At 44.9% G+C, this 13767-nt stretch overlaps 1 protein-coding gene across 6 annotated transcripts in view; it reads left to right on the top strand.

Annotated features, from left to right (window-relative positions):
- Positions 1–13767, top strand: part of CASZ1 (castor zinc finger 1) — a 208432-nt gene that overhangs the window by 175260 nt on the left and 19405 nt on the right. For 4 of the 6 annotated variants that reach the window (XM_049804962.1, XM_049804952.1, XM_049804969.1 and 1 more), the window contains 7 exons: positions 588–678; positions 2758–2922; positions 5450–5622; positions 6381–7249; positions 9228–9372; positions 10553–10616; positions 13198–13358. In XM_049804962.1, coding sequence (XP_049660919.1) covers positions 588–678; positions 2758–2922; positions 5450–5622; positions 6381–7249; positions 9228–9372; positions 10553–10616; positions 13198–13358 — 1668 coding nt within the window. The remainder of the gene's footprint in view (positions 1–587; positions 679–2757; positions 2923–5449; positions 5623–6380; positions 7250–9227; positions 9373–10552; positions 10617–13197; positions 13359–13767) is intronic. The other 2 variants (XM_049804979.1, XM_049804942.1) reach the window with 1 other exon arrangement.

Below are 13767 nucleotides of genomic sequence, written 5' to 3'. Positions count from 1 at the left end.
ATCTATCTGTGTGGTTTACCACCTAATCTACTGGTTTGCAATCTTCTCTGTAGTGTGACACCATACTGTGATAAAAAAAGTCATGAGACGTAACCTGTACAAACAAATGAATGCCTGAGCTTTTCTGAGGCCCTACTAGATGGGCGTATACTTAAAATTTAGAATCCATATTTGACCGATATTTATTTGTCTCCTTCTGGCATGGGAGATTTCTGAAACTCACACATGAGAATTTTAGAATTGTATGATATTTAATTCAAGGAACACTCCTTTCTTACTCTTCCCCAAGTTAAGCAACTTAGATAATGGAGATGAATTTCAAAGGGAAATAAAGACAGATTAGGGATGTACAGGACCTCAATGATCCTGCTCATGAAGCACCTTCAAATAGTGACAAATAAGAAAAGGAAGGCAGGAGGGTCAACATCCTTGGAGGGGATAAAGGAGGTGGGGTTTAATGCCATAAACATGGGATGAAAGCAGAAATGGGATTTACTTTATTTGTGCCTTGCTTACAGGCACTACTGTCACGACACTGTTTTATTCTCTTTCCCTTTCTTTCTTCTGTCCTCCTCTCATGTTTGCAGGTTCTCTGGCAGTCAGCACTGTGGACATATACACTGTGCATACCAGTATAGAGAACATTACCACTGCCTTGACCCAGAGTGCAACTACCAGGTAAAAGAATGGTAAAAAGTTATCAGCACAGCTACCTGAATGTAAAGGGGTACAGCCTAGGAGAGATGTGTGTCCTCCTGTGCTTTCCTCCCCCATGCACGCACATGCCTCTTCACTTTTCCGCTCTGAAAGAGGGCAAGAGGTATTTTGAACTTAACTAGATCCCTATTTTGTTCCCATTTAACCCAGTCTAACACCATTTAACCAAACCCAGACCACTATAACGAAGAGCAGAACATAGATCAGCTCAAGTCAGTGGGAACTACTCCAGATTTACATCAGTGAAACCAAGAGAATAAATTCTGCTGTGTTACAAATTGTGCCTGAAACTAGGGAATGCTGATCTGTTAGTCTGTCTCTTTCCCTCCTGCTGCCCGGGTGACATTGTAGCGGCAGTATCTGCAACAAAACACCCAATAAGACCAGCAGCAGTCCCGGATTTGTGGGGAAAGCGTGGGGGCAGGAGCATGTGCGATGCTGTAATTACTGGGAGAATTGCCAGGGCAACGACGTCAAGCCAGCCGAGTCACGTGCTGTATTTGTTTACCCTCTTCCCAGGTCTGTGAGTTTGACACTGCCATTTCTGTGGTCAGGCTGCATGTGTGTCAGTGGGAATCCCAGAGTTTGCCTCTACTGTGCATCAGACACAACTTCAGCCCTACCCCAGGAGACCTTTGGGTCTCAAAGGAATGAGTCTGACCACAGCATAGGAAGTTGTTCTGGATCTGCTGAGCTTGACTGTGGGTTTCTGTTGATCAAAGGAGAGTTTGTCTCTGGGATGGATGTAGTGGTCCTCCTAGCCCAGCATTTGGTAACCGAGATGAGTCTGTCCCAACTGTAACACAGATATCTCTGAACCAGAAAGAGAGAAACACAAAGGATGGAAAGACAGAAAAACCTATTATTATGATTGGCCTCATGATTATTTCCTAAGGAGTCTGGAAGCTGCTTGCAAAGGAGCTGTCTGGTCTCGCAGGGAATAAGGATTTAGGCTGCTTTTTAAAATGCAAATTATTTTACGGCTGAGATATATTTTAGAATAAGTAACGCTCTGTAATAAGTGGGCACAAATTAACGATGATTGGCAATAGCAATCCTGTATGTACGCCCTGGGAAATCATACCTCCAGCCTCCAAGGGATTCCTGTTGAAATCTATATCCATATATTCTTGTGCCAATACCAACGAGATTGATCAGGATTGATATTATAGGAGGAAAGAGTGGAAGCGATAATCATTTGTTTCCTATGAGGGAGACTAGAAAAGTTGTTAAACATTAGAATACAGGCCTTTTCAATTACTCCTCAAAATAAATGGATATTGATTTCTTTTTAAAAAAATCAGATTTACTTTCCCACCTTCACTGTTAAATATTGATGTCTGTGGGAAATAGAAATGAAAAGCTTCATTTTAAAGGCACTTAGCCTGCTCTGACAGTGGGGTACCCCTTCATTACTTCAAGCAGGTAGAGAATGAAAAGGATATTCTGGTCATACAGATGTAGCTCTGAGCTCTACTACCATCTTTTTCCGTGACTGGAAGAAAGTTCCATGTCCCTGTTTTCCTAATAAAGCCATCCTACCTTGTAGGGGAGGCAGAAGACGTACAATGGGAAGATACTATAAAAGAGCAGAGTATTTTTCCCAATTTCTAGTCTGACATGAATGTGGCAGCCAGTGTCTTGCTAACCACTACAGTGAGTGATCTGGAAGCTTGGATTACTCTCTTGTAGGCTGTTTAGTTCACTGGTTTGCTTTCTAACTATAGCAGTTCTTGAGATAGTAGCAGCTAAAATTATGTTAGAAGAATTGCAGTCTTAAAGCTGCATGAAGCATATTCTGGACATCACCCCAGTGTCATGTTTACTCTACAACTTTTCATGTGTATATACTTTCCATTTACCAAGAAGATACATGCACACAATTCCTCTTTAATCTGACTCTCTTGGAGTGATTACTGCTAAGCTTTAAACTCCTGGTACCATAAGTTTATTAACAACAACAAAAAAACCCACCCTGCCCCCAGGATTACTCACCCACTCCCATCACGTGTCTCACTGTCTGTCTCTGTATCTCTCCAGAGATTCACTAGTAAACAGGATGTGATTCGGCATTACAACATGCACAAGAAACGTGATAATTCCCTCCAGCACGGCTTCATGCGCTTCAGCCCCTTGGATGACTGTAGCGTGTACTATCATGGCTGCCACCTGAATGGGAAAAGCACACACTACCACTGCATGCAGGTAACAGCTGGACGGGGGAATAGCACACAAGGCAGATGAAGAGCCACTGTTTGAGCTGTGTCCTTTCCGGGGTGGACTGAAAGGATTCTTGAGTTTAGGCAGCCCAACACTTCCTTGTTAGAGAGCAAGGGGCAAAGGGGTGACATTCACAGCCTCTCTTGCTCACTTGTGAACCGGGCACCTCTTTGAAGAGTCTGTGCCCTCTCCTCACTGTGCTTGCCCTGCCAAGTGTTGGGAAGGGTGAAAGGAAGCACTGTTCTGTTTTTAGAAGCCTTGTGCACGCAGTGAAGCAAAGCAGGTCTCCAGGTTTTCTCACAGTCTTGGACTTCACTTGTTCAAACAAGTCCCGTTCTCTGAGATTCAGGGACCTCTTTGCGATGCCACTGCACTGCCTCTTCTCAAATGTGATCTGTCACTACCTTGAAATCAGACTTTTCTGTGACACATCTGCCCTTTAACACTGGGTTAATTTCCTCCATAATTAATTTCTAAAGTAATTAAACTTTACTGTCACATATCTAGACTTAACACCCCTGGTTCTGCGTCTCCTTCACCGGTGGTACTTGTCTGTGGTGTAGTCTGGGAGCTTTGTTTCAAGAGCCAGCCGGGCTTCAAGAGCAGCATAACCAGAGTTGGAGTTGCTGCACAGATGTAACTGTGATGCATTTACTGTTTTTAGACACGGGCACACCAGATTGGGTCGTACCCTGATCGTTCTTCAGATTAGAGGGTTTGATATGTACTTGTTCCATTAGAATTGTGGCCTAAGCCATTGCCATGAGAATGTGCTGTAGTTACAAACAGAATAATCAGGCAACCCTTAGTGAAAGCTTTTCTGTTCTGAAAACTCAGGTCTCGCTTCCTGCCCTATCCCAACAGTTTTAAGACCCCAGTTAAAGTCACAAGGCCTTAATCACATGCTTAAATGTTTTGCTGGGATAGACTTCAGCATATGTTTAGCTTGAAGTCAGGTATGCTTTCTGAAGTCAATGGGACTTAAGCACATACTTAAATGTTAGGCATGCACTCAAGTACTGTCCTGAATAGGGGGTGGTTTAAGCATGTGCTTACAACATTTGATAAATTGGGAACTTCATGTGACTTTTCGCTTGAGGACATTTTCTGTTATGCTTCCATAATATTGGTTGTTTAGTTCTTCAATTGACCAGGATGGGATTTGTTTAATTTTTTATTTAGAGTATGAGGAATGTTTCACAGCTTTAAGTCACTCTGAGTTCAAACAGAGACCCTCATTTACACAACTATATATGGGTAATTCCATCCTGTGCCCACTGTCTTCCAGTAAAATAATGCCCACGTAAGCAGTGTCTTACAGGAAAGGTGTCTGAATATAAACTCCCAATTAAAGAAAATACTGCTTAAATGGCAGAATTTGTGCCATCCATCTCATAGAGTTTTTTTCCTTTATGTCCATAATTGGTGTGGATGAAATTCAGTTAGTTGTTTATATAAACTGACATTTTTTTAGGCTTTAGCACCAAGAGCTGCATTGCAAATTATTCCTAAGGAGGTTTTTGTTTAATTCTTTTTTTTAATGCCATGCAGGGTCTGTCTTTTTTCAAGGTGTCAGTGTGGATAGAGAGAGAGGCTCTTTTATATTGGAAATAGCTGGACATCCTTTTTTTTTTTTTTTTCCCTGGGTATTTGTCATGGGTTTTGTTATTGCCTGTTTGAATCAACCTGGGCTGAACTAAGAGGTGGTGTTTTCGTTCTCTTCACTTCTGAGATGGTGCAGGCATTGGCACACGTTGTGCAAGAGAAAAAAAGAAAAAAAAAAATCCTCCCTCAGCAGGGCTGAGGACGTTTTCAGATTCCAGTGTTTTTTTACTCAATATGGCAAAGTTGCCCGCTTTACCCAGAGGAAGGCAGGTTTTCAGCATTCCGTCCTCGTCACACCATTCCCATTTGCTGCATGAGTTTAAAATTATTGAAGTGGTAGTCTTGAACAGTGACGGGGGAAAAAAGTCACCAACAGTTTGCTAAGATCAGCTGAACATAGGGTTTATGCTTTGCTAGAATGAAACCTGTATATTACAAGCTCAAAAGATTGGCCTTATGTTGCACCACCCTGCCTTACCTCCCAGAAGGAGTAAAGAGGTAAATAACTCATTCTCACTCAATTTTGTATTCCCCGAATAGATGAAAGTCCTACTTTGTTCTGTGTCACTCCAAGATAACAAAAAGCAATGGCTTTTTTCCTTAAGAGCAGGAACCCTGCTTACTGCCTCCCTAAGCAGGCATGATTATCTGTAGCTGGTCTTTTATCCCTTTGCATCCTCCCCTTTTTTTCTTATTGTTTCATGCCCAGAGTTGTTGTGGGTTTTTTTCACAACTGCTCTATCAGTCTTTAGATTGGGAATTAAAGTGATGACTTAATACTCCTAGGAGAGGTGCACAAATGGAACTATTAAATGTATGTGTGCTGCGCATGTATTTATTATTGCTGGTAATAATGGTAGGCTGTTAAAACGCTGTGCTGATGACTCCCTGTTTTGGTCCGGGGTAGGTGGGTTGTAACAAAGTCTATACAAGCACCTCCGACGTGATGACCCATGAGAACTTTCACAAGAAGAACACCCAGCTCATCAATGACGGGTTTCAGCGGTTCCGTGCCACGGAGGACTGCGGCACTGTGGAATGCCAGTTCTACGGGCAGAAAACCACTCACTTTCACTGCAGGTGAGACAGCAGGGAAGGGGAGGAATCCTGCCTCAGCATTGCATGGTGTGTTTGCCTCCTTCTGCCAAGTCATAAATTCAGGAGTGTACACATGATTTTTCCCATCTGTGACCTTCTCAGTGCTGCTCTTGAGAGAACTCATGCTCCAGGGCAGATGCGATTTCCAGGATCATGCTGCAGACCACTCTGAAGGCAGCAGTGTGATCTGAGGTGGTCCGAGGAAAGGGTGCCCACTAGAAGATACATCCTAGAATCGTTTGGGAAAGAGATCACAGTCCTCTTCAGAATTTGACTGAAGTAGGCCCTTAATATACTGCTAATGGCACTTCCATGCTAGTTTTCTCCAGCCAACAGTCAGCCAGCTCATCCCTTTCAGGGCCAGACTCTGCCTTCTGTACACAAATACTCTTCTATTGATTTCTTGTGTTCTCAGGGGGAGTAGGAAAGCACAGTTTGTACCTTAGTCCCCTTTAACTGCTGTTTTGGTTGGAACTTTAAGTGGTGGGTGCCTGCATCCCCATGTTATTGTGGCTGTTCCTCAGAGTGGAGTGAGCTTCCCAGCTCTCTCACATGGCAGCATTTTTGCTTGCCTTGGTGTCACAGGTTTACCCACATAAAGCTCCTCAACCCCTTTGCAGCCAGGGCCATTGTCTCATACTGGCCCCGGTCCTTATCCCAGAGGGAGACAGGTGACAGCAGTTGCGTTGTGCTCCTAGCCCACACAGCCAACCACCCTCTCCTCCTCGATGCCCTTGCAGGCGACCTGGGTGTACATTCACCTTCAAGAACAAGTGTGACATTGAGAAGCACAAGAGCTACCACATCAAAGATGATGCCTATGCCAAGGACGGCTTCAAGAAGTTCTACAAGTATGAGGAATGCAAGTATGAGGGCTGTGTCTACAGCAAGGCCACCAACCACTTCCACTGCATAAGGGCAGGCTGTGGCTTCACCTTCACCTCCACCAGCCAGATGACCTCCCATAAACGCAAACATGAGCGCCGGCACATCCGGAGCTCAGGAGTGCTGGGCCTGCCTGCCTCTCTCCTCGGGTCCAAGGATAATGAGCAAGAGGAGTCCAGTAATGATGACCTTATTGACTTCTCTGCTATGAGCTCGAAGAACTCCAGTCTGAGTGCCTCCCCCACCAGTCAACAGTCTTCCGTTTCTCTCATAGTCCCAGCTGCACCGTCCTCTGCTGCTGAGCTGGCTTCCTCACAGGCCAGCAAGTCTGCCAACAGCATGACACCAGCCACCAAGATCTCTGGCCTGCTCTCCCAGGCTCTTCCCAGCAATATACCCTTGGCCCTGGCACTCTCCAACTCAGCACTTCCTGGAACAGCTGGATCTTTCTTCCCCATCATCCCCAGTCGGGTCTCTACACCACTTCCTGCCAGCTCAGCTAATCTGATGACTGCTGGTTCTTCTGGCTCCAATCCAACATCATCTGCTCCTACGGATTCCTCATCCCAGGCCATTTCAGGATCTGGTGAGCCAGCAGCTACTTCTTCTCCAGCTCCAGCGGCATCTATAATGGAAAGGATCTCTGCTAGCAAGGGATTAATCTCTCCTATGATGGCCAGGCTGGCAGCAGCTGCACTCAAGCCCTCTGTAGCACTTGAAGCAGGTGAGTTACCCTCATCAGTTGTGCTAGTGGTGGGAGGAAGAGCAGTGCCCGATGACTTGGAGAGGAGTGAATAAGCAGCCACCCAGTTGTCCGTGGGAGTGGAGGTGGGGAGGAGGTGGTAAAGGAATGTAAATGGGAAAATAAATTTGGTCATGTCCATTTAACCATTGAAGAGGGCAGTCTTGGCATGGTTTCCTGTGGAGCCTGGCTATACCCATGTGGCCAGAAGAGACGCAGGAAACACAGCTTTGCCCTCAAATGGAGTAAGCTCTTACCAGATCTGAAGGGTGTTGCCATGTGTATTGCCTACTGTAGGCTAAAAAGAGAGAGGCACTGTATTAAAAATGGAAATGAAGCAAAAGCTTGGCCAATACTTGCAGGCCATACAGCAGCCTAAGCCCTCTACTGCAGACTGTATTGAGTTTTAGCTGGGCCTAGTGGTATTGATCCTGTAGCTCATTGCCGATTGCTTTTCTGATCTGGGGGGTTGGTTCCGTGCTCCAGCTCTGTTGTTGCAGCTGTGGGTTTGGAGATAGGGTTGGTACAGTCCACAAACTAGACCATTTTCCTGTTCAGTTCTTGCAAGCTGTGCTTCTCTGTCCCTGCAGCTCCCTGAGGAGCAAGGGGCAGAGGCACCATGAGAGGGGTAAAAGATGGGAATGAGAAGTCCCCTGGGGCAGCGTGGAGCTCTTCCTGCCACCACCTAGACCTGGGGCAGGTTGTTGCCCATGCCCAGCTCTGCCAGCAGGGACGTGGGGCTCCCTGAAGAGCACAGGGTACCTCCACAATCTCCTGCTGAACATGGTCAGCTCGTGGTGGGCAATGTGGTGTCATGGAGGGGAGGCTCTGCCTGGCAGCGCCCCAAGGCATTGGGCTGCCCCACAGCCTCCTTCCCCAGGGCATGGAAAAGCCAGAGCAGGCTGCTGGCCCATGGGTATGTGAGTGCTGCCGCTGTTCCTTTCTACCCAACAGCAAATGAGGGAGTAGGACGAAGTGATCTGATTAAAGAGGGAGGGGAACTTTCACATACTTTTAGAATTATTATTTGAAAAATTGTTTCCTAAAGCAGAGAAAGGTCATTGAGGGAACTATTTTCCTTTATTTTTTAATAAAATGCCACTTGCTGTCTGAGAAGCAGCTCGCCGTCAGCTGTACTGCCGGAGGGTAAATTAATATTTTAGTCACTTGGGGATTGTGGAAAAAAGCACTGCAGACATGTTCCTGTCAGCAACTTTTTTCCCTCCTTTTTTCCTTGCTGTTCTTCCTAATTTCTTTCTTTAATCTGTTGTCCAGTTTTCCCCCCTTCCCTCTTTTTTTCTCTTCCTTTAATCTGAATTTTTCTTCCACGGGCTCAGCACTAAACCTTCTCCCAAAAAAGAATTCCCCCTTTTTGTGGGGACAACGCGATGGTGGTGGCAAGAGGTCGTGCAGTTTGAACCAATCCCATTGGCTGTCACCTTCGATAGCCCCGGCAGGGCAGATGCTCCTGCTGGGCACGCGCAGTGGCGGGCCATCGCTGTCGCTACGGCAACGCTGGGATTGGGGACGAGAAAGGGGGCTTGACTAGCAGTCGAAAGCTGCCACATTGCCTCAGCATTAACAGAGTCTTTAATAAACGCTTAAGAGGCAGCCCCGCAAATTAGTTATGACAGTTTGTGCAGAGAATCAGGTCTCCCCCACGCTCCTTCCGCCCTTCTCCTTTAAAGGGCCCATAGCCTGGACAACTTTGACATAATTTTGCAATAATTATCACTTGAAGAATTTCCACGCTGGAGTGGACGTCAGAACCCATCATGTCAGCTTGGCAATAAACGCTGACCAGCAATCCCAGCACCTCCCTCCCCCCACACTTTTTCTTTGCTTTTTCCATTTATGCTCTGGTGCCAGTGATTTAACTTACTTATTTGCCATTGTAACCTCATTTTAGACCTACATTTTTCATTTAATTTTTGCATTTAATTTTGGTGTCTTTCTTAAGCAGGGAATGGACAACCAGCAGCTTCTGGACGGTTCAATCCAGTTCAGGTGAAGCAGGAACCTGTGGAGGCTATGGGATCATCGTCCGCCACCAGTCAGGACTCCTTGCAGGAGCACAGCTTGGACCTGAGCGTCAAGGATCACGGGTGAGAGAAGTGCGCAGGCAGGCACACTTAGCTCTTTCCAGCATCAAGCTCTGAGAAGTTTCCGTACCTGTAATATGAGAGGACACAACATGTTGATGAAAGGCAGTTTCACAGTGGCTGAATTGGACACCCCCAAACTGAAGGCAGGGAGCCTCGCAAGCACCTGCTGACTCTTTGACAAGAGCCTCACCTCTTGTGCTCCCCTCTGAAAAACAAGCAACTGGCAAAGCTCCTTCTGATACTTAGATATTCCTGCTGTTGTCGTCAAGAGCTGATCGAAGGCTGCTTCAATGCCACACTTCAGCACATCTTTAGCAGGAGCATTTGCACTGATGTAATAGGGCATTGAATCGGGTCTAGGAGGGGCACCTTCCAGAGAAATTGGACGCACAAAACAACTGGGTGTCAGGCTGCCTCTGGTCTGGGTCTGGCATGTGCTAATCTATAGTTACGGTGATGAATCTTTGCACTTGTGCAGATGTGAATGCACCCGTCTCAAAAAGTGTGTCCCACTTGTCCAGCATCTCTACTGAGAATAGGAGTGTTTGGGGATTGTCCTGCGTGGAAAAGCTGCAGAGGAACTAACACAGGGGATAACTGAGCCTACTCCACTTTGACCTTTGTATACATGCCTTTCCATACTTCATTTAAATAAGCCTCAATTTGGGACCCCAGCACTTGTAGTCAGCTACAACTATTACTGATGCATGTGAAATACTAAGGTTGTCTTTCGGCATGCTTAGCTGTGGCCATATGGATTGTTGCGTTGCCTTCTCCGCTGCAGAGGGGGCCTGTATCCCTGGCAGTATGAGTCTTCTGTCAGCATCCCCCCTGGTTTTGTGGCATATTTCTGAAAGTTGTAATGGGATGAAGCAGTAAAACATGGGGTGGGTTGTGAGTCAGCTAATAAAAAAGCATGATGGTGTGAACACTGGAGGAAGAGGTTTGGACTGTTTGATAGCTGAAAGTACTAAGTTCTGCAGACTTGGGACCCTCTTTCTCTCCATCTTGGCTATCACAAGTAAAACGCTTTCGCCTGCCCAAGGGAGGGTGGGCATCATTCTCTTCCTCTGGATGTAGCAGGTGAGGAGTGAGGCAGCTTGAAGGGAGAAGGATTAATCTCAGTGCTCACAGTCCCTGTGCACATCTTAACTAAACCCTGTTGGTTTGTGTGTTCCAGTAATGAATCAAATGGCCACACAGTCTCGGCAAATTCATCTCTTTTATCCTCGCTTATGAATAAGGTAAGAGCCATCCATCAAACGCCTTTCATTCCCCCCACCAAGAGAAATTAAAGCCGCGATGGCGGGGGGGGGGGGGGTTGGGGGGAGAGATGCGTTTGTTTTTTAATGTTTTGCCTCTAATAAGATGAGTTTGTACCATTTAAATTTTGAAACCATTTTTCATCGGGTATAATTTCAGAGCCACTGCTTACGAATTAATTTAATGAACTGGCTGAAGAAATATATTGCAGCCTCTGACACCTTTTTTTTTTTTCTTCATCCTTTCTAGACAGAGGAGGGCTCCGAAAGACTTTTTTTTTTTTTTTTTCCATTTTTATTTCCAGAACCTGGCAACTTCTCTCTCGCTCTCTTTTTATAGTTACTCATTTTGTTTATTTACTTAAAAACATTTTCTTTCATTGGGGGAGGGGGAGGAGAATAATTTGTTTTTATGAAAGAGAAGAAAAAAATTAGAAGTTTTGAGCCAAAATCATCAATTTCTGTCTTTCTGGTGTGAGTAATGGTGTCCAACAGAGTCCCCTTTACTACGTTCTAGAATATTTATTTTAGATAATGCACAGTTTCTTTTTCCTTACTTTTTCCTTAAATTATACATCATCTCAAATATATATTTCCCTTTCACATGATAAATTCTACTGTACCAAGATTAATTTTGCTGTTGTGTACAACTGCAGTAGAGATCAGGGCAGCCTTTGAGCCATGCTTTAATATTCTACTGCGTGATAGGTTTTACAGGCATAACTGTTGCCATCCCCTTGGCTCTGGGCGTTACATGCATCGAGGCCATATAACCCTCAAGAGAGGGCAAAGTGACTTTGCCTAGTAATCTCTCGCTTCCTTTCTCTCTTATTTCATCACTCTTTTTTCTCTGTGTTTTCTAATTTCTGCGTTTATCTTTACGCCATTTTTCTTCTCCATTGGCTCTCTGTTACACTGGGTTTTTGATGTTCCCTTTTAAATTTAATTTCTTACTCCTTCCTGCCTATTGTCCCTTTAGTGATTTCAAATATGCAGCTCTTTCTGTAGCAAGCAAATCTTTTTAGTAAGTCTGCTGTCTGGGGTCCTGAGTCATTCTGAAGGCCCCAGCTCAGGGAAATTCTGTTTCAATAGATACTTCACTTGAAAATCTCCACAAGAATGGGATTTAAGCATATGCTTAGAAATAAGCATTTGTTTGTGTGCAGCCCTGCATAAGATTCTTTATGTTGTGCAAAATAAGTGTAGCACAGGCACAAAATATGAGTTCTTCGGGTTTATTCCTTTCTTAAAGAAGGAATGGGATTAACCAATGACATAAACCAGCAAAAATAAAACCCACTGATTTGAAGGAGCCTATTCCAAGACTAAGGATTGCAGAATCAAGCTCAATGTGCTGAGGAACACATCACGCTTGCTTCTTCCTCTTGCTGCACACAATTTCTGTTCATGGAGGAATCCTTTACTATTTTTCTAGAAAAAAGAACCCTTTACAGAAATTGAATGCCCAGCAAACTGCAATGGAAAAAGATGACCTGAGTTTCTGACTCCAGCCATAAAGAGTTGCGGTCTCCACATAGCAGCAGGGGCTTTACCTTCAGGGGGCATTAAGAAAGCCTCAAATAGCCAGGGTTCCTGTAGCGCATTGCAGTTTATTTAGGGGGCTGTCAGGCTTAATTAACTGATATTTATAAAGGGCTTCAAGATCCTCAAGTGGGTGGAGTTTATAATGCAAGTATTGGGCCCAATCCTGCATTTTATTCATGCTGTGAAATTCACTGTTGTTACTGGAGGTAATGGAGTACAACAAAGCAAGAAGGGGTCTGGGAAATGGTACACTGATTCTGAAAGAAAATTTTCTCTCTAAGCACTCCTGAGTAACTTCTTTTTTCTATCCTACACATCATACGCCTGGGCCTCTAAACCTTCTCTGTGTAGATATATTTGAAGCCTTTCCCACAATACAAATTGTGAGTCCAATTCCTGCTTTGTGGAGGATATGTCCATTTAGCACAGAAAATGGCATCATTTCTTTATTGAAGTTAGTAGGAATTTTCCAGGAACTTAAGTGGAGCCAGAATTTTTCACCAGTTGAATGAGATTTCCCCCCTCCCATCCCTAAACATACCCAATAGTCACTTTAAAGAAGGAGACATCCTTGTGGCTGGGATAAGATTATTCTAAATAAACTAGAGCTTACCAGTTCTATCACTAGGTCTGTACTAAGAGACCAGCATTTTGTAGACTCTACGTAGGGCTATTAATGTTTAAGCTTGCACACCTTTTCCATGCTCAAACAGGGTACATCTCTCTTCACCTCAGTTTGCCCATGTATAAAGTAGACATGATGCTTCATTACTTCACACAAGACCCATGAATATTAGATGGGCACCTGAGTACTTTGTGATAGTTGGGTGGAGGATGCAGAAGAGCGAGGTGTTGCTAAGTTTTGCTGATGCAGTTGAGGCAGCCTGCACAGACTTTTTGTCTTCTCTCTTAATCTTTGAAGACACAGCTTTCTGTGGGACAGTCCTGAGGGTATCCAGACTGGCAGTGTCCACAGCTGTATGCTGGGCTTGATGCAGTGTCTATGTTCTTGTTCCAGATGTCCAAGACCAGTGCCAGCCTTGGCAACCTGCTGAACATTAAGACAGAAGGAGACGGCACCCAGGCTGGGGCTGGAGAGCCAACACAGTACTTGGGCAAGGCAGTGAAGGCACTTGTCCAGGAGAAGCTCTCTGAGCCATGGAAGATGTACCTGCGCCGGTAAGGAGAGCATGGAACTGGGAATAGAGGAAAGGGAAAATTACTTCCTTTGGAAAGTGTCTGGCTCGTTAGTTCACACTTGAATGCAGAGTTCTCTTGAATTGAAAGGCCTAACTCTGTGATCTGCTCATCACCTTCTGGAGTGCATTTAGTCCTCAGTCCTGGCTAGCTGCAGTAGGTGTTAATGTCCTGTAAGAAATACCTGTCCACGCAGAATTATTTTGCAAAGAGGTCTTGAGAACCAACTGTGAGCGCAGATATTCACATAGTATTGTTAGCCTGTCTTCATCTTAGGCTCCTCTTTATGTCCCGAGTCTGCAAGTCCAGGGGACCCGCTGCAACTTGCTCTTAGCACTGAACTTTTGTTGGACCATGTTTAGTTACTATGCATAGATCACAGAAGCCTTAA

This window comes from Accipiter gentilis, chromosome 1 (genome assembly GCF_929443795.1).
Source record: "Accipiter gentilis chromosome 1, bAccGen1.1, whole genome shotgun sequence".
NCBI lineage: Eukaryota > Metazoa > Chordata > Aves > Accipitriformes > Accipitridae > Astur > Astur gentilis.
The sequence above is the reverse complement of the archived record's forward strand: the minus strand, read 5'-3'. Positions and strand labels throughout refer to the sequence as shown.